Raw genomic sequence first — 21,710 nt, 5'->3', positions numbered from 1 at the left:
GAAAACTATTACCTGAGTAAACAGGAAGTGCAGAGCAAACAACTTCTAAAGCTAAGAAATGACAGAAACAACTGACTGCCAGAACAGTCATCCACAGTTCCTCTGTAATGTTGGGCCTAGAACATTTGGAAGACATTTCTGTGAAGCAGGAATTTTGAAGGACTGTCTCACCTTGTCTTGGCAAAGTTCTGCAGTCACTTTCTTTTGTGTCCTGCTTGTCCAATTTGGACAACATACTGTCAGCAGTCAAGGCAAGTACAGTTTCTTGCCTGGTGGCTTATTTTGTGACAAAGAAAATAAACTCCATATGCAATTTCTTCAGTGCCCATCATCTTCTCTAGAGTAGATTGGTGCTGCCAGGAACAGACATGTCTCACTGCCGTAAAAAACTATGTTATTAAAACATCTTGAATGTTTCTATATTCTGTAGATCTCTCAAGTATTTGAAGATACTTATCTATCTAAAATATATCTCTGTTTGACCTTGAAAGCATACTTAACATGCCTACAAGTTTGACTGTAATAGGTGACTAACAACTAACCTGCATTTATTATCCTAAATAGTTTGTAATGATTTCAAGGACTAGAAATTTACATTACATTGTTAAACAAGCTGCATAGATATAATACCTTAAGACAGCAGAAACGTATGTTCAGCATGTTCTAACAAAAATAAACTTAAAATTGTATCAATATACAAAATATCTTAAACAATAGTAGAAACATATATATATATTATAGTATTACAAAAATAACCTCAAATTTATGTCATTATATAAAAATCTGTACCAATGTAAAATATTTAAAAGTAGTAATTGCTTTTTTGCTTTAGAAGTAGATTAATTAATCTACTGTATCATTTCTATATCCCTCTTTTTTCTTTTCAGAATGAGATCCCTGAATCTAATCTCTTTGTTCAGCTTTTTTCCCCCTGACCATTACTAAGAACAACTGTAACCAACCCCAAGTGGTAATATCCATAACCCACTGAATGATCAAATACCATCTACCCCACCACTTGGGAATGTGGCTGTTATGTTCTCTAGATTGCATCCTTCTGTCTGGAGGGTGACAGCATATCTAGGAAACCCTGAAAAAATTGAAATACAGTCAAGTCCTGGGAGAGCTAGCTGTGCCATTTGTTGGCAGTCTCTGTGTAATGGGAAAGTGTGGGGTTGGTGTAGTCATGAGACTGAACCATCACAGCTAACCTCAAGATTGTCCTGAGCAGTTGGTAGTCCAAAGCTTATCTTTGGGTTCTGTTAGTCAACTTAGATGCGTTACTACAATCCAGGTGCATTCATTGTTGTGGGGCCCAATAAACTTTTGGAGACTTCAGAGGTTACTGTTAGGAATGCTCATGGTTCATTGTAGAAAACTTACAACATTTTAAATGTCATATGCAGCAGATCATGGAGAGGTTAAAGGAACACAACTTGTTAAGTACATCCAGGGTATGCAAACGTAATTCCTAGTTACCTTACAGAGACACAAACCCAAAATCATGTACAGGAAAGTAGATTAAGCCTTTTTCTCAAATTCGTTGTTACTCTATATGACCATTAATATTATGACCAAAGGTACATAGATACACACATATATCTTTTGTTTTGTTTTGTTTTTCAAGACAGGGTTTCTTTGTAACTCTGGAGCCTGTCCTGGAACCAGCTCTTGTAGACCAGGGTGGCCTGAAACTCATAGAGATCCACCTGCCTCTGACTCCCCAAAAGCTGAGATTAAAGGAGTGTGCCACCACTGCCTGGCCACACCATATAAAATTTGAGATAATAAAGTTTAAAGAATCAAAATAAAACCAAAGGATTATGAGGTTAGTGGCGATAGAATAGTACCTTTATTTTGGTCTTTCTTCTGTCCCATATCAGGTGGGTCTTTTGACAAGAAACAGAGATTTTGGATTTTCCTTTAAAATACATGCTTGGGTTTAGAGAAGAAGAAAGCCACTCTTTACGTTCAAAGCCAGTTTTAATTTTTACTTGAACTGGTACTACAAAAAGACCATTTCCTTTATATATGTGTAGAGAACAGCAGATGCAAACATTTGGAAAGATTTATGAAATTTTATCTTGTTGGAAATGTGATATATCATTAGGCAACTTACTCTTTATCTTAGGAAATTTTCTATGGATTATTCATCCTTTTCTTCAGATATCACTTTTGTCCAGTGGTCTTCAGATTCCTTATTTGGATGCCTTCATTCTCCCGCAAAGACAAAAATCAAAGCCCTGCCCCAACCCTCACTTTGGGGAGTTTCCTTTTTGGCAGGTGATAAATGATCAAAATAACAGCATTTGTTATCTTATGTTAGTTTAGATTTGAGGGGTCATGCTGTTTGTTGAACTATCACCTCTACTAATCAAGAGGTCTCTCCTGTTCAAATCTAATCTTTATCAATTTTGATGGTCTCTATAGGTTTTCCCCTGTGGAAACAAAAGCAAAACCTCTTCCCTAATGTAACACGTATCCTGGTTTCCATTGTGAGATCAACATCTTTATTATATTCAGACTGACTTAATTCAGCAGTTTTTCCTTTATTCAATGTCTTTCTGCAGCTGATATTCATTTCTCATTAACATTTAAAAATTTAAAGTTAATAAAACATTGTGCAATTTTGGTAGGGGTTTCTTCTCTGCCCAGTTTCACAGCCATTCAGTCCCAAAGAAACACACAACAGCCTACATTAACTATAAACTGATTGGCCTGTTCGCTTAGGCTTTCTTATTAACTAATTCTTACATCTTACAGTAACCCACAATTCTTGTCTAGGTTAGCCACGTGGCTTGGTACCTCCATCAGTGAGGTGTTCTCATCTTGCTTTCTCTGCATCTTGGTGATGACTGCAGACTGAGCCTTTCCTTTTCCCAAAATTCTACTGTTCTGGTTGCCCCACCTATACTTCCTGCCTGGCTACTGGGCACTCGGCATTTTTTTACAACTGACAAAACTTTACAGGGCACAAGACCATTGTCCCACAGGACTTCTCCCCCCCGACACACACTTTTTCAAAACAGAATCACTAAATCTAATCTCCTTTGTTTAGCTTTCTTCCTGACTATTATCCATACAACTTGTAACCAACACTCTTAACAAAGACAAACATTCATATTCTATTTCGGGAGAATATGGGCATAGTTTTCGAGGCTACTTCCTGCTAATTGGGGGTGCTGATAATCTTATGGGAACCTACAGGAAGTTTAGAATTATGGTCAAGTCCTGCCTGAAATATTCTGTGAGTCTTGGTCATCTCAACCAGCAGTTTTGAGGTTGTTTTGGATGTTGAACTCAGATGAATCTCCAACAGAGGTCTTCTGAAATGTTGGATCATCTAGGCCCTCTGCTCCTTTTCAAGATTTTTCGGGGGTCTTCCTTGGTCAAACCTGATTTTTCTTAACTCAGAATGAATCCACAGCCTCTCATTTTCTGTAGAAACAAAAGCAAAACCTTTTCTTCTCCAAAGTAACATCTCTTTTGACTTAAATTTTGAAGTCAAGGCATTTTCAAAATATATTTGCTGGGTTAATCCAGCAGGATTTATAACCAAATGTCTTTTAGCAGCTGTTGCTCCTTTCTCAGCCATCAAACAATTCAAAGACAGCACAATAACATACAGTATCCAGATTCTAAATCTTTACAGGGTACAAGACCATTGTCCCACAGCGGTACAGTCTGTCTCTGGGAGTCTTTATTACCCCTTTCTGTTTATTAAGCATATATTTTATAGTGCGATTAAATTTTTCTATAACTGCTTGCCCTGTAGGATTGTGTGGTGTACATGTAATATACTTTATGTTGCAGTATGCGAAAACTGTTTTGTGTTACTGGAGACATGCTGCAGCATTGCCAGTCTTAATTTGTACAGGAATCCCCATGATTGTCGTAACTTTTATTAAATGTGTAATTACAGAATCAGCCTTTTTAGAACTCAATGCAGTTGCTCATTGAAATCCTGCACATATATCTCTGGTATAGTGTACATATTTTAATTTCCATACTCTGCTAAAGAAAAGGCATTCATTTGGCAAACTTCATTTCTTTGAGTACCATTTGGATTACTTCCTGCAGGTAGTAGGGTTTGATTATACAAAGAACAAATAGTATATTTCTTTATAATTTCCTTGGCTTCCTGCCAACTGATAGAAAAATTGTTTTTCAAACCCTTGCTATTGACATGGTGTTTCTTAGGAAATGCTAAGATTTGAGCACATTTCCTACCAATAGCTGATGAATTTCATCATTCCCTTATGCTAGAGGGCCTGGTAGACCTCTATGGGATCTGATCGGCTTTTTATACATAAGGGATGATTTCTATTTCTCATTACTTTTTGTAACTGAATAAAAAGGTCAATTCTGAATCATCTGGAATAAATTCAGCAGTTTCAATATGTAAAACAACTTTGTATGTTGAGAGTCAATATATTAAGAGGTTTTGGAAAATCTAATAATATCATGAGAATAGCTTATAATTCTGACTTTTGAACAGAATTGTAAGGACTTCGAGCCACTTAGATTTTCTGACTTATAACCTGCCATTCCTGATTTGTTTGTATCAGTATAGAATGTAGGGCTCCAGAAGTGGTGTTTCCTGTATAATGTGAGAAAGGATCACACATTATATAGGTTAGTTCTCTTTATAAACTAAATTCTCTTGCTTTGGTGATATTTGCTGTTACTCTCTTCCAAAATACTTACTGCAAGCTCCTTGCCAGTCTTCATTTTTTGCCCATAAGGAGGAAATTTCAGCATTAGTAAAAGGGATTGCAGTTTCTGTTGGCTCCATTCCTGTTGATTGATGAAGTCTCAGTTTTTCTTTTAGAACCAATTCTGTAACCTTTTCTACATAAGTCTTTAATTTTTTGCTCTGTTTGTTGGTAAAAATATCCATTCTAAGAGATTATATTCTCTCCACACTAGAATTTCTGTAGGTAAATGCATAGAAGATAAAATAACCAGGATACAGTCAAACTCTGTTTTCAATCAACCCACATGATCCACATGTGCATCTGGTAATTTCTTTTCTACCAAAGCCAATTTTCTGTCAGCTTTAGCTGATAATTTTCTGTGACTATTTAAGTCCATTATCACCTTGTAAGGTTGGAATAAATTACTTAGTTCTTGAGTTGTCTTAATTGTGGTCTGTGGCTAGTTAATATCTCCCAGCAGTTTTTGAAAATCATTGAGTTCATAATTGATCTCTCCTGATTTGTGCTTTCTATGGTTGAAATTTTTATAAACCTCTTATATCCTAGGTAATTAATAGAATCTCCTATTTGTATTTTTTAAGGAGCAACTTATAATCCCTAACAAGACAAAATTTTCTTTTCTTCTTCAAACCTTTTCTCTAAAGCATCTGAATCTGAATCAGCTAGTAAGATATCATCCAAATAATGGTAAATTATAGACTGAGAAATCTGATTATGTTTTACAAAATATTGACATAAGGTAGGGCTTTTTGACATTCTTTGTGGAAAAATTTCCCACTGACTGGGAATTATTATAAGTAGACACTGTGAAGACAAATTTTCTCTATCTTTATCTTGTAAAGATAAAGTAAATTAGCATCCTTAAGTCGGTCACTATAATACCCCATCCTTTAGGTAATAGAGATGGCAAGGGAATTCCAAGCTGTAAGGAGCCCATTGGCTGGATCACCTTATTAATAGCTCTCAGACCTGTGATGATTCTCCATTTTCCAGATTTCTTTTTGTAGAAAAATTCAGGGACTGGTTGATTCTTCAATATGTTGAGCATTCAGCTTCTCCTATACCAGCTGTTCCAGTGCCTATAATTTCTGTGATGTCACAGTCCGTTGTTCTACCCAGAGAAGTTTCTCAGTTAACTATTTTAAAGGTAGTGCTGTTGACACCTTTGACCATCAGCAGTTGTGCGCTGCTTGTGTACAACCTGAGTGATTGGTGACAGCAGGATGGCAGCTCTAGTGGCTGCAATGCTAGGGGTGAGTGGCTGTCTCTGATTTCATGCTCCATGTTTTACATCTGATGAGGCGTTTATCTAATTAATTCTTTATCAATAAAAACTCAGGAGTCAGGTATCAGGATAAGAACCTGAACAGAGTAGTGGCAGGGAAGCAGACACTGACTGCCTATCTCTGTCTTTCCTCCATCCAGAGGGAGTTCTTTAAGCCCTGCCCTGGTACTTCCTGTCTCTCTAGCCTCAGTCCTCTAAAACCTCTATGGTTTTTTTGGTCAACTAGTAACTAGTTCTACCCTCTAATTCAAAGCAAACTTTATTGTCATATGTGACCAAAATGTCACAACAGTTACAGACCTGTCACCATTGCTTCACTAAAAATTCTGCTTCCATTTTAAAAAATTGCCTAAATAATTACCAATCTGTTTATTATAATTTTTTAATTATGATTCTAAATTTTAGACTTTCTTTAATAGTATTTGAACCCAGGGTCTCTCATATGCTAGGCAAGCACTCTACCACTAAAATACATACCCAGTTCACTAAACTATTGTTCTTTTCTAATATTTTGTAATTTTGGTGATATTTTAAAGTAGACTTGCATAATATGATATGAAAGTAGAATATAATGCATATACACACATGTTTACATATGTATATACATACAGGCATTTCCTTTATTTGGTTTAATGCTAAAGAACCTTTGTTTCCTGTATGTGTCATCTGAGGACCATTTCTGCATAATGAATGCTTTCAAACACAGCATAGATTACAGGCAGTTTCCATTAAAATGCCCTATCTTACCAAAGAGCCTCACAGTTGAAATCCGTTCCTAATCCTCCCATCTGTAGTGACTCACGCTTAGTGGCTTGATTCTGTGGAACACCAGTTTTCCTGGGTTCAAGAAACTTGACTTCTATTGTTTCACTGCAAGTTCTACTTCCGTTTTGTCCCCTAGGTCTCCCTCTGCGAGGAGCTGATTGATCTCGCATTGAAAGGATTGTCCTATTATCACACTTACGATAGATTCTTTTTGGGCATCAGTGTTGCTGTTGGTTTTGTGGGATGGATGTCTTATGCTTCTTTGTTAATCCTCAAGTCTCATTCTAATCTCACAAGAAGCGCTAGGAAGGAAGTTAAGGTAAGTCTGGACAATGTAACAAAGATTCAGATGATGATATCAAAGTCACCAGGAATAATGATTAAGAAACTGAATCAAATCATGTATAGTGAGTTCATAGAATATGTAAATGTAAGAGTAAGAGAACTGATGTGTCTGTCCTTTGCTTTCTTTTGTATTGGCTGTGTTTTCTGTTGCGTCTGTTTTATCAGTGGCTAAGAGGATGCATTGGTCACACTGCTCTGTAACTTAAGAGGAGCATAAGGAAATGCATATGAATAGTGTAAGTTCTTCTGTAGTCTCAATGATGCCAAGTTCTGTTTTCTTAAAATAACTACTCAATGTAAGTGTTCCGCGTACTTCTAGATAGGTCGTTAGGAACTGCCTCAGGGCCCAGAGAACTGCTCAGAGGCAGAAAGTGCTTACTGCTCTTGCTGAGGACCTAATTTTGGTTCCTAGATCCCGAATCATGTGGCACACAATCGCCTCTAACTGCAGTTCCAGGGATTCTGATGGACCCCGGCGTCCCTGGGCATCTGATTACACGTGACACATAAATTCATGCATCATATACCCATGCACCTTAGTAGAAATAATATATAAATCTTCAAAAACAAAAACAACTTTAAGCCAGGCGTGGCAGCACACACCCTTCATTATAGTGCTCAGGACAGGTGGATTCCTAAGTTCAAGGTCATCCTCTTCTACACAGCAAGTTCCAGGACATTCTGGGCCACACAGGAAACCCTGTCTCAAACAAAACAAAACAAAACAAAAAACCAAAAAAACCCAAAACAGTATATTTATCATTATCTCATGTTGAGAGCTAGACAAACAATAAAGTCATTGTTCAAATATTAATTAATAAATATTAAACAATTAATATAATATTTATGCTTCTCTGACTTTATTTCTTTCAATAAGAAATACTATAAATTGCCAGAATGTTTCCTTTACCTTGTTTTGGGAATGCAAGTCTAGCTTGCTATGGAAAGGAAGGTCAAACCTCTAAACAAGGGCTGTGATCCTTTAATAGAGTTCATGTGTTGTGTGGTCACTCCCAACTATAAAATTCTTTTCTTTGCTACTCCATAAATGTAATTTCACTACTGTTACAAATTGTAATGTCAATATCTGTGCTTGCTGATTATCTTAAGTGACCTTTTTGAAAGAGTCATTATAATCAACTCCCCAAAGGGTTTGAGAAACACTGCTCTAAATAGACTCTAACAGTACATACTTGGTTTTATTGCTTTAAAACATTTCCCTATCTTAAAGTATATTTCTGACTATTATTTACCAGGCAAAGTATCCAACCCCATTTCCTAAACTTCATTCTCTCTAATGATTATTAGCATGTCAAAATCCTCTAAAAAGGAATGTATTCTGCTAGTATATTTTTAATAATAATCGTTTGTTATTATTATATTATACCACATTTCTAGTGGTAACTTTTACCATTTTATATTTTGTCTATAGTGTAAGGAGAAGAACATTATTGCTTAATTTCAATTCTTTACAGTTCTGTAACACATCTTGAATAATTTCTTCCAAGTAATTTTAATTATTCCAATGTATTTGAAGTTGACTGTAAAGGGAATTATTTTCTACATATTAGAGAAATATACAGAAATGGTTATGTTTTGGTAATGGAGAGATGCATCTAGGAATTCTACTGAGTCCTTGAAATGTGTTCTGCCTTCTTTGCCTCTAACTGTGCCCTGTAACTTCTGTTCACAAAAGATGAGACTGAGCTGAGGGAATTAGCTAACTTGCTAACAGCCTCTCAGACCGGGTGTGGGGACTGAGGTCTAGGCCAGAGACTCTCGCTTCTGCTCCTCTCGCTGTTCAGAACTTTAGAAGAGAAGATATGATACTTCTGCTAATGTGTCAAGAATTCGTAGTTGATAGGATTTTTTGCTTATTAATTGAGTGTATAGAACAAGGCTAGGTATTCTATAGAGAAATATGATGGTCAGATTTTATCATGGAAAATCTTGCTATTAAAATAGGTAAGAAACACATATGGCCACACTCCATGATATCGGTCACTGCATATCATACTACAAATGGCAGCCTTAAAATATGTTGTGTGTTTAATATGATACTGCAAGAAATGCCATATTTTAAATAAAAGGCAATCCATCATAATGATAATGGGAAAAAAGTAAGTCCTGTTGTGAGTTTATTTTTAAAGACTTATTATTTTTATTTACCTGTATGTATGTGTGTCAGAGGATATCTGAACGTGAGTGAGGGTGCCTATGGAGGTGAGAGACATCAGATCAGTAGCTAGAGTTACAGGTGGTTGTAAGCCATCTAGAATGTGTGCTGGTATCTGAACTTGGGTCCTCGGCAAGAGCAATATACATTTCATCTTTTAAAAGTGTACCCTACCCTGAATGCTTGCTTTATGAATGTTGTTAAGTTTAATCTCACTGCAACCTTTTTGGTTATGATTCTCAAAATATGGAGGGAGATTGATGACTTAGCTAATTCTACCATATTGTATCAACTCTAGAAAGTCTAAATGTTTTTTAGACACTCTCATCTTATCTTTCATTTATTATTATTTTATTTATTTCAAAATAGTGTGAGTTATCATCTTTTACAATCAATTGTAGTCTAGCCCCTTTAGATTTTAGAGATCATATCTGCCCCTATCCATTTGAATTTGACCTTATATCCCCTATCATTTTGCTTTGTGACCTCCACTGGTTTCTCTTACGTCTTTATTTGTTGTGCTGCTGATTGAGAGATTCTATAATTGCTGAAACTAATGCAAAAAAGGATAAAAATAAAAATAATAGCCATCATTTAGTAAGCAGCAATAATGTTCTAGTTACTTTATTAGACCCTATGGAATCTGATTTCTTATTATTGATGAATTGCTATATATTTATTATCCATGTATTATGGATAGAAGAAAACTTTGTCTAAGGAAAGCTTTGTACTTTGGACTGATCCCTCCCACATTAGCTGTTACTCAGGAAAACGCTGTACAGACATGCTCCCAAGCCAGTCTGACGAGCAGTTCCTCAGTTGAAGTTTGCTCCTCCCAGGTGTGTAAAGCCGACAACCACGGTCACCCATCACAATATCATAGCCAGTTGATGAGCTTGAACCAGAGCTCGTAGTTACAGTGCTGTGTTTCAGCCTTTTTTTCGTTGATATCCTGACTTAGCCTTGATTCTTTCTTTATAATATTTTATGCCAGTAGAGAAAAACATCAAAAAGAGATGGGACATATTTAATATTTTCTTCTCCCTCCCTAAATTTGTGTGTTTCCAAAAGGAGGTTCTTAATTCTCACTACATTTATAGAAGAGCACTCACCCTTCTATCCCCCCATTCCTTTCCTCTCTGTAGGCATACTTAATATCATCTGAAGGAGCTGAATGTACTCTGCATCATTTTGTAATCACTGCTTCAGACCCTAGAAGTCTAGTTTTTAGCATTGCTATGTTACCTTAAACATGCCGCTTTCCAGTTCTCGGACGGCGTCCCTGACCCCGCACTTACACCTGTCCCAGAGCACCAGGAGGCCTTGGGAGTCTGTGGTGTATGCACTAGGGACTTACGTGGGGCGTTGCTTCTTCCGCAGGTAGCTGAGGACAGCAGATGTAACTGAAGGGTCCAACTGTATTTAGGCAATGGGAGAGAGAGGCAAATGGGCAGCATGGCAGGTTGGAGCTGATAGAAAGAAAGTTTATTTCCAAATGAAGAATGGTTTCTTGTGTGATAAATAGGTCCTTGTGAGCTAGCCATAGAAGCCAATCAAGATTTAAAAAAAAAATGTTTCTAAGAGCAACTATGTTCAGAGTTCTGAATGAGTTATTTACAAACCAACTGTAGGACCATTGCCAAGTCTGCAGCTGACTTGACAGTAACCATTCTAGGATAGCCATTTCCTTTTCAGATATGTTATTACCCTCAAATGATAGATTTTTCATTTTGAAAGAATTGTAATTAATCGTCTACTTGAACAAACATTGGAAGAAAATATTTTTCCCTTTATAAAATCTAACAACTATCAATCAGCGAGGGTTTCAATGTATTTGAGTGTTCCGTTTCATTTTCAGAAGCCACACCGTCTTCTGCCATGCAGCTTTGTAGCTATTGGTGTTTTAGTGGCATGCTTTCTGCTGATCCAAGCCTGTCCCTGGACTTACTATGTGTATTGCTTGCTGCCGGTGCCGATATGGTATGCAGTTCTAAGAGAGTAAGTACCTTGTCTTTTTCCTTGTTTTCCACTTCACTGGCAGTTAATTCTGTATTTAAAATGCATTAGGTTTTGTAGATGAATTTTTCCTTGGGCCACTATCTCACAAAAAAACAGCATAGAGACTTAATTTTCTTTGGCGTCCCCCCAAAAGCCTGTCCTTCCACTCTGCCAAAACAGAAAAAAACCACACCATTTAAAACACCTCCCTACTCTTTCTGGTGCTTCCGGCTTTCCCTCCTAGATGCCCTCTGATGTTCTATGATTACTTTCTGACAACTAGTTGCTAGCTCAGACCCCTGACCCAAGGTTAATTTTGTTTAATTAATGCAAATGCAAATTCAGGTTCACAGTGTGATCGAACATCCCCCAACATGATTTCTGTAGCATAAGCCATAAAAGATGGCCATAATACTCTTAGATGTCCAAACACTCACATTTTGTTTACAACTGCATAATGTTGCATATTAAACATCCCTTTTGTCTCACATTTTGATTTCACCTGTTTTGCTTTGAGTAGACTTCAAACAAAAATATAGTTGATGTTACTGTGCTGTGTCATGAGCACCTTGCATCTAGGATTTGTTTTACCTTGTATTTCAGAATATCTTTATGTGTTTTCTTTCCATACACTTTACTTCTTTCTTAGCCATCAAGTATTGAAACTGTAATTATATCACATCTATTAATGTTTACTCACATGTGATGTGGTTCTGTCTTTATGTACTTCTTGATGTTTAAAAGTGGATTCAACCCGGAAAGGAAGGCACTCAGTCAGGTTCCAAACATTTTTAAGGGCATTTTTAAGATGGCATAACAGGCTGGGTGTGATCGTGTGTGCCACGATCCCAGTACTCGGAAGACAGAAGCAGGACAGTCGGGGTTTCTAGGTCTGACTTTATAGGAAAATGCTTTCTAAAAAAAACAAAATCAAAAACAAAACAAAACAAAGGAACTATCTAGCATATAAGTCCTGACACTACATTTTTTATTCTAATTTTTGTTGATTCTAGCATTGTCTTCTATCTTCTAAAAATATGTTTTAAAACATTAAAATACAAGGAATAAAATATGGAGATGCTTCAGATACCTTTAAATATAAGGAAAAAGACACTGAGCAAAGAACATACTGACTTCACCATCTAAAAGGAATAAGGCTGTTGGTTTGCTTAGGTTTTTTTTTTCTTCCAAGACATGGTTTCTCTGTAACTTTAGAGCCAGTCTTAGAACTCACTGTATAGACCAGGCTGGCCTTGAACTCACAGAGATCCGCCTGCCTCTGCCTCTGCCTCTGCCTCTGCTGCGCCATCACCACGCGGCACTTAGTTTACAGTTTTGTTTTGTTTTGTTTCTGACATCATTTCTCTGGTTTCACAATTTTCTAAAAGGTTTGCTAGGCAAGAAGAATATTCTACTCCACTAGAACCCCTTCTGAATTATTAAATAGCTTAATTGTAATATATGTATATTTAAAATCTACGGGACCGTGATTTTGCAGTTATATTTTATTGCACTCTTTTAATAGGTTGCATGGAAAATAAAGCATAAAAAGTGAGTTTTCAAGTTGGCTAGATGGCTCCAGGGGTCAAGGCCCCCATGGTAAAAGGAACAGATTCCTGCAGATTCTTCTCTGACCTCCACATGCACACTGTGGAACGTACACCCACACACATATATACACACACTATAAGTAAATAAAAATGGAATATTTAACCCATTTTTTTCTAGAATAAAACCCTCCAAAATGACTTCATTTAATCTTTTGTGCTTTTTTGCTTATTCGCAGGGGAAAACAAAAGAGATATTCTGCTTGTGGAATTGACTTTTCTTTCTCAGGTGGCTACTTAGTAGTGTGATAATGTTCTATTCAACAGCCATTGTTTTCCATCAGAAAAAGGTTATAAACCCAATGACACTGGCCTTTTATAATTACCTACTTAATGTTCTACAAATGCTAAAGTTTTTCTTCTCAGTAATGAAATGTAAAATGTAGTCAAGTATGTAATACATTTTTGGCGGTTATAAATTCTCAATTACAATTAGTGTACAATTAATGACATCTTAAATTGGGTTTGGAAAGGTTATTTGGCTCAGTTAAAAAGTGCAATTAAGCTGGGAGTAGTGGTGCATATCTGTAATCCCATCTCCGCAGGAGGCTGCGGCACAAAACTGGGATTTTGAGGCCAGCCTGAATGACTAAATAAAGTTTAAATGAAAAGTCTGGGGTTTTAGCTTAGTGTCAGGGTGGATGTCTTGCATGTGGAAAGCCCTAGGTTTAGTTCTCGGTACTGAAAATAAGAAAGTCAGTAAGTGCATTTAAGACTTTCACTACTAAGACTGTGACAGGAGCCCACAGGGTTATCCAGGTGAGTTTCATTATTTTCTTTCAGCTGGCATATATTTGGGTTCATTTTATTTTCTTTCTGGTTTTCTGTAAATGCATATACCTTTGTTTAAACTAAGATCATACAGGAATGATTTATTGAGCCAGACAGTGGTAGTCCATTCCCTTAATCCTAACTCTTGAGAGGCCGAGCCAGGTGGACCTCTGTGAGTTTGAGGCCAGCCTGGTCTACAGAGCTAGTTCCAGGAAAGTCAAGACTACACAGAGAAACCCTGTCTCGAAAAGCAAAACAAAACAAAGCAAAAAGAATACTTTCTGGTCATTAATATTTATAGAATCTAAGCAAGTGCTTTATATCCTTTTCCCCCAAATACTAGTTTTCTACCAATAAAAGTAAGCAAAGCCATGAAACAAATTGCTACAGTTTATCTTAAATTTTAAATAATTTATGAGTGGGAATTTCTGGGACTTTTAGGTTTTAGCACTTTTTATTTTTTGGCATTATGTTGCTTATTTTAAGGTGCTTTCCAAATCATCTCCTCAAACAGATATCAAGTTATTCAAGACCTGGTTGCCTCCCTGTTGACTTTTCCTCTGAGCCACTTTGTTGCCTGCTTGCTTGTCTTTATCTTGGGAATTGAAGTGCTGGTAAGTACCCGGCTAGTCTGCATCTCCAGGTGTCTTGCGTTTTCATACTGGTCTTATGTGACCTCACTCTTCATTTCCTTGGCAATGTATCACCAGGTGTTCAGTTTCTTCTACCGCTACATGCTGACAGCCGGACTGATTGTGTTTGCTGGTTGGCCGTTTCTCACTCAGCTGTGGGCCCGAGCAAAGGTATAAGTACTCATGTTGACAGCACAGACTGTCAATTACTTTGTGTTGATATGTATTTGGGTCAAAGAATTGTGTATTTTCAGACAAAGGAGTGGAATGTAGCCTCATAAACAGCCAGGTCCTTTGGACGGGAGGGCTGACATCAACTGTTGGTCTCTCTGATTTCTATGTCTGTTCCTGTCAGAATGAGCCTGAGATGTAGGAAGGCTGTAAAGGCAGAGCTGGCTTGTTTGGAGCATCCATGGAGCCTCCAGTTTTAGATGAGGGAGAAGTCTGGGCCCTGCTGAGAGCAGCAGAGTGGCCTCGGGCTCCACACGCCAACCTTTGCCCCATCCACACAGTGCTTTCCTAGGTAGTAGCATCGATTGGACTCAGTGGGGTTTAAAAACACATGACGCTGGGAGGGAATTTGACCAAAGCACATTTATGAAAATTTCTAACATACACAAACCCCAAACAGATAGTAAATATTCGGTAAGGTAGCCATGTTTGTATTGGGTCGTCTTGACTGCCAGCTTGTCTCTGGGAATATCTGCAGTGAAAGTCCCACTGCACCACTGGGACTGTGGGGGGAGGCAAAGTGAGCAGCCGCATTCGTGTCTGCTCCGTACTTGCTGCAGTGTGACCAGCCCCTCTTCTCTAGGAGAGAAAACTCTTCCTTCTTTAAGTTGCTTCCTGCCCTACGTTTTGTTATTACAAAGGTAACTAATACAATGTTACTTTCCATAGTAAATACCAGACTGGTTTTGATTTTAGTTTTACACTCATGTATTATGTAAGATGCTAAAAACAGATTTCTATACCATATTTGTCTAAACATATATATATATTTTTTTATTGCAGATCACCTGCCTGAGTTGGGCTTTCTTCTCTTTGCTTCTGGCAGTGTTCCCACTGATGCCTGTTGTGGGTAGAAAGCCAGACATCTCTCTAGTGTATGTACAGCGTTGTTTTCCATTTCAGTAGAATTTGTCCTCTCCTGACACTGTGACATTTACAAACAGTTCTCTCTCTCTCTCTCTCTTTCTCTCTCTCTCTCTCTCTGTGTGTGTATGTGTGTGTGTGTGTGTGTGTGTGTGTTTGTGTGCACATGCACGTGCGTGAGAGAGAGAAAGAGAGACACGTGTGTGTGTGTGGGCGCCAGCCATATATATGTGGGTCTCCATGAAGGCCCCAGGGGGATGTGAGACTCCTTGGATCTAGGGTTGCGGGTGGCTGGGAGCCCCCTGATGTGGGTGCTGGGAACTGAGCTGCCATCCCCCAGAAGAGCAGGAAGTGCCCTTGCCTACCGAAACCACCTGTCCAGCCCCAACAGCATAACACTTTAATCCACTTTAATCTTGGTCCTGAGCCTAACGCTGCATGGATAGACTTGAAATACTAATGTAAACTTACTCCTTATAACCTCAGCCAATCACCTGCGAGGCATGATCTCTGTGGCGATGCTACCAGACCTTCACGGGCGATGAAAGTGCATCCAGATTTCATGTACTTTGAATATTATGGAATCTGTAAAAATTTTAGTAACATGTGAACATGTTCTGTTGCTGAAGTGTTGCCTCTGAGTGTGTCCATAGCAAAAGCCATTGACAAACTCAAGCTTGTCTTATTTTAATTAAATTATTTTACTCATCAGGGAAAAAATCTCTGTTTTAAAAGCTTTACATTTATTTTGTGTTGTCTTGATTTTATTTTAATCTTAATTTTAATTTTTAATATAATTCTTTATTGATTCTTTGGAAATTTCATATCAGACTGTGTATTCTTGTTCACCTCGCAGTCCTTCCATATCTGCCCCTCACTCCTACAACATACCCTCCAAAAAATTAAAAAGGAAACACAGACCTACTTTTCTCCTTGTCTTCCCAAGTGTCTTCAGCCACCCCAGTGTCACTGGGATCTGCAGTGTGTCTTGCAGTATCCCCTCTTGTCTAGTCAGCCCCACCTGCAGATTGTTCGCTGCGATGGGTTTGGTCTGGTTCAAGGCCTCTGGAACACACTGGCATATCCTGCTGCTGCCCTCAGTCGTAGGGGATCCTGGGGACCAGGCCATTCACTCTCTCCAGCAGGTCGTAGATGAGGTAGATATTAAGATGGCCAACCCAGAGCCCAGGATGAGGGTCTGGGTGGTAGCTGAGCAGGTCAGGGTCCACTGGGACTGCTTCCTCAGGCAAGGGACTGAACCAGCTCCCCTAGGCCATGCCATTTGGAACAGATGCCCATGGTGAGGGGTGGGATAGCTCTCCCATGGGGGTGCAGGGCCAGCTCTCCTTCTCCAGTGTTCAACAAGGGGCAGGGCCATTGATGATTCATTTTATTGTGTCTGCTAAACTAGAAATCAACCCCGGGACCTTGTACTTGCTAGGAAACTTTTCTATATTTATCCATTCAAATTGTGCAGGAAAATTTCTGTGTTTTACATATGTTCCTAATGTTGATGGTACACGATGTACCAAGTGAGGAGGACAAATGTTAAAAACAGTTGGTCGCCTTTGCTTTTAAGTTTTAAAGTTGCTATTAGGTGACTACTGACACTACTCCCACTCCATGTGTGTGCGTGTCCTGGTCTGTGTCTATAGGTGCTTGACTAAATTGTCTTTGTTCCGTCTGACTGCTGCAGTGTCTTTCGCTTTGTTAATTAATTAATTAATTAATAATTAATTATTAATTTATAGGTGGAGCCTGTGTATGTAGCCCAGGCTGGCTTCAAACTCAGCGTCTTGCCTCAGCCTTCTGAGTACTGGGATTTAGGCATGAATACCATCCCCCTCCATTCTTCTTGTTATAAATCACATAAATCACCTTCGCTGCCTATATCTGAGCCCTCTGGGCATTTTTTTTTTTAATTTTTGAGACAGGAATCTCTGTATCGCTGGCTATCCTGGAACTTGCTTGTAGACCAGACTAGTTTTGAACTCAGAGATTTTCCTGCCTCTGCCTCCGGAGTACTGGGATTAAAGGTGTGGGCCACCACTGCCTGGTTCACTCTGAGAATTTTTAAAAGGCATTTTAACCTTTAATACATGACGGTGTATCTTATTTTTAATAGTAGGAAGATTAACTGAATATTTTTAAGTGATTGTTAATTTAAGAAATTCTTTTTTATTATTTTTTAATAAACATATTTATTTACATCCCAGCTGCAGTTTCTCCTTCCTCCTCTCCTCCCAGTCCCTCTCCTCACACCCCCTCTTCTCTCGCCCCACAATTTACTCCCCCGTTTCTGTTCAGGAAAGGGCAGGTCTCCCATGAGTATCAACAAAACATGGCGTATCAAGTTGCATTAAGACTAAGCACCTCTGTGAATATTAATATTAAGACTGCATGCTGTGACCCAGTATGAGGAGTAGGGGGCCAAAGCCAGTAAGCAGTCTGGGACAGCCCCTGCTCTAGGAGTCCCACAGTGGGGTCTTCTGGTGTCTCTGTAAAGCCCTTTCTTTCCTTTTGTCCGCTGTGGTCCATTTGTCTTCCTCAAGCAGTGTAGCATAGTTAGGGAGAAGTTACGATATGCTGAAAGAGGAAAAATTGCATAAATCGTTTCTGTAGATATTTGCCACTTGTACATTCCACTAAAGGCTGACTCAGAAAGCAAATACATCTTCTAAAATGTGAAAAATCAAATTTGTGGTTTTGAAAATTGTGGTGTTTCTCCTAAACTTGATTTAAATTACTATTAATGTTAAATTCATGTTGACTTCCTGTGATTATTCACAACTTATTTTATTTTTAGTTCATAGAGGAAGTTCCATCTCCATTTGATCTCTCACAGCAATTCCGTCCTCTGGATTGCAGAAACAGATACGTGAAACATTTAAGCATAAAGTAAGAAGAGCAGATAGGTGTATAGTGTGACCATCAGCTTCCTGAGAGCCCAGCGTACTAATGCAAAGGAGTTGCCAATGAGTAAAAATGCAATTTAGTTTTTGAAAGAAAGGGAAGAAGCAAACATTTTTTCTGAGTTTTATTATAATACTTCTTAAAGTGTTACTGTCTTATGATTCTCAGAGATTATTTGAAAAATTAAAACAAACAAATGTCTACCATGTTCTAGGCCTATATCTAACCATGCATTTACACTTGCTTATTTCTCTAAGAAACTCATTTTTCCTAAGTTCTCTTAATTTGAGTTCTACATTGATTCTTGAACATACTTTCAGTTATATTAATCAGATTTTTATGAAGAAAGAAATAGAGCTAAAATTCCTTGATTTTTTTTTTTTTGTTACCTGTGATTTCAGTGACCATCTTCCTGATGGTCTAGAAAAGGAAATTAACTACTTCATCATCTATAGGATACGTGTATGGTGATGTAGTCCCTCAACACCTTTGGGACCGCTGCCCTACCTTACAGCCATGCCAGCTGGGAGATACCAAGACCAGTGACAGGAAGGAGCTATTGGCCTAACAGGATGCTGTGTGCGTGATTCTCAGAGTTAGAATCTGCATGGCCCATGACGACAGCCATTTGTTTAGCTATCTTTATATTCTCTCTGTGTGTTTGCCCAGTTCAGATTAAGTAACATTGCAGTTAGTGAATGACACGGAATGAATGAGAGAAAGAGGATAATAAGGTAAATATACTGAAATTGTGGAGAGGTTGCAATGAGCCCTGTCATGTGCTTGTCCTGTTCTTTCCCACTGTTCCTCTGCCAGCTTTACTGCTGCTTCCTGTGGATTAACTGGAATGCCTGAGAGTTCTGCATTTGCACAAAGTGTCTCATGTTTTCATATGCTGTCTTTAGTAAGCTTCTTTAGAAAAGTTTTAATGTGAACTATGTTTTGAAACAGCATGGGTGCGGGCTTGCTGGTCCTTCTGCTGTCCCTGGCTATTGTAACGACTCTCACGAAAAGAAAACCTCCTGTGGCGAAGGAGGAGCTGTTGGTGCTTCTGTTACAGGTCAGTTACACAGGTCAATAGCATGTCATAGTACCCGTATAATAAAGTGTATCTTATCATTATTATACTCTGTTACACTCCTGTGTTCCTGTCACTCAAGACTGTCACCTGGGAAGTAAGTTTTTGTTTCAGGTAGCGCACAGAAATAAACCTAAGTAGCATAAGCTCAGTAAGGCGCAGCCAAAGATTCCCAGAGCCGCAGCCAAGGAGACGTTAGGCCATCTTTCCTGACCAAACATGAGCTGTAAGTTCTTCCTCTGCACGGAGATTCTGTGCCATCCCCACATACACCAAGCTGCTTGGAAGTGACAGCCTGGGAGATGGCTGGAGGTGTTTGCCCGCTGTGGTACAGCAGAAAGAACATTACCCTCAGTGTTTTAGCATTTGTTGATGCCCAGATATTCTGTTTACAGGATATATGGTTTTCAGTAATTTAATGCCAGCTTGTGTTTTAATGTCAGTATAGCAAATAGTTAGTGAGATTGTAATAGAGATTACATAGTACCGTATTTCATAAAATGATATAATTTTATACATAAGAATAGAAAGTACTTTTTTTAGTTTTACTTTAATTTTTTGTTTTCAGCAATAGGCTTTATTTCTTATTTTAAGATTTAAATGTATTTTTTATTATCGTTTTCTTTATTCTTGAGAATTTCATACATATAAACAATAAAATATAATTATATCAATCCCTAATTTCCTCTGTCAGCTACTCTCATGTCCCCATGAATATGTTCCTTCTTCAATTTTATGCCTTTTTTGTTGTTTTTTTTCTTTTTAGCATTTTATCCATACCTATGATATGGTTTGGTCAAAACCACTCCCTTTTTTTTCCCCCTTTCAATTTCTCCCTTATCTCCCAACACTTTTCTTTCCAACTTCATATGTTTGCTTCTTCTCCAACACCCCCCCCCCCCCGGCCCCAACAGGGTTTCTCTGTAGCTTTGGACCCTGTCATGGAACTAGCTCTTGTAGACCAGGCTGACCTTGAGCTCACAGAGACCCGCCTGCCTCTGCCTCCCGAGTGCTGGGTTAAAGGTGTGTGCCAGCACGCCCAGCCATGTGTTTGCTTCTTAAACCCACTGGATTTACTTTCTGCTATATTCCTGAAGAAAACTTCCTCCAGAAGCCCCCAGCTGCCAGTAACTTCTCTGAGAGGGATGGGGCTTTATGTGCTCCCCGCCCCGTCTCCTGCAGGCCTGTGCGTGCAGTTGTGGGTTCATGTACACAGTGGTGCTGTCGTGTCTGACATTTACCACCTCTGGCTCTCATAATCTTTCCATCCCCCTCACAATGATCCCTCACTCTCTGCATGTTGACCACGCGTACTCTGTATTGATCTCCATATACTATAAAAAATAGTGCCTGTGATGAGTGATGAAAGATGCTCTGCTGTATGGGTATAAAGATGAGAATTAGGGAACACTTAGTATCCATTTAGCAGAATAATAGTGCTAGGCTCTAATCTAGGGCCTTTGACCTCGCCAGTCACAGGTTTTTGGTCCAGTTAACGGTACAAGGAATGAGCTCCATCTTGTCAAGGAGGGCCAGTCCAAGCAGAAAGTGGCTGGTTACTCCTGTAATATTTGTGCAGCTATTCCACCAGTGGTCCTGTATTGCCAGTTGCATCATTATTTCAAGTGGAAGGGCTCACATCTGGGTAAAACTGTTGCTTGTTTTTCTCCCCCAGTAGCATGCATGGCACCTTCCTGCACTGTAAAAGCTAGGGAGTTGGGATGAAGCTTCCTAGTTGGTACCACTTAACTTCTCCATGTCCTATGACTCATGTATGCAGAGTCTTCAGCAGAAATCTTAGCAGTAAGCTCTAGAGGGTAACTGAAAGCTATGGCGATAGCCTATAATATTATTGAGAGAGTCTGACCAACAACTTGAATGCCCTCCCTTGGCCCCATACTGGTTTCCTGCCATCTATTGGTACTCTAATTTAAACATACATATCCAAAGAGTCAAATCTATCCTCCAGATATAGGAGAGAAATGCAGTATTTGTCTTTCTGGGTTTCAGGTATCTCAGAATGATTATATTCCATTCTATCCATTTACCTATGAATTTCATAATTTCATTTTGTTTTTCAATTGAGTAATATCCCATTATGTATGTGTAACACCAAGTCCATCTAGTGCTGTACTTATATGTATGGGTGCAGGGCCATCCACTGGAGCATGGGAAACCAACCAGTGAGAACAACCTCAGAAAAGAAGGATTATCCATCTCTCCCTCTCTCATAGCTGTCCGCTTCCAGTAGCTTCCCAATTGGTGGCAATGCCTAGAGACTACCTTCCCCATCTATGCCATAATGTAGCCTGGCTTGCTCTTGTGCA

The 21,710-nt window shown here is 38.7% G+C and overlaps 1 protein-coding gene across 5 annotated transcripts in view; it reads left to right on the top strand.

Annotated features, from left to right (window-relative positions):
- The window catches only part of Pign (phosphatidylinositol glycan anchor biosynthesis class N), a 148,145-nt gene that overhangs the window by 51,589 nt on the left and 74,846 nt on the right, over positions 1-21,710 (top strand). For all 5 annotated transcript variants that reach the window (XM_085688424.2, XM_048443860.3, XM_085688423.2 and 2 more), the window contains 6 exons: positions 6,905-7,087; positions 11,148-11,287; positions 14,180-14,279; positions 14,376-14,468; positions 15,312-15,403; positions 19,257-19,365. In XM_085688424.2, coding sequence (XP_085544550.2) covers positions 6,905-7,087; positions 11,148-11,287; positions 14,180-14,279; positions 14,376-14,468; positions 15,312-15,403; positions 19,257-19,365 — 717 coding nt within the window. The remainder of the gene's footprint in view (positions 1-6,904; positions 7,088-11,147; positions 11,288-14,179; positions 14,280-14,375; positions 14,469-15,311; positions 15,404-19,256; positions 19,366-21,710) is intronic.

This window comes from Myodes glareolus, chromosome 5 (genome assembly GCF_982192425.1).
Source record: "Myodes glareolus chromosome 5, mMyoGla1.1, whole genome shotgun sequence".
Taxonomy (NCBI): Eukaryota; Metazoa; Chordata; class Mammalia; order Rodentia; family Cricetidae; genus Myodes; species Myodes glareolus.
This window is presented reverse-complemented; position numbering and strand designations above follow the sequence as displayed.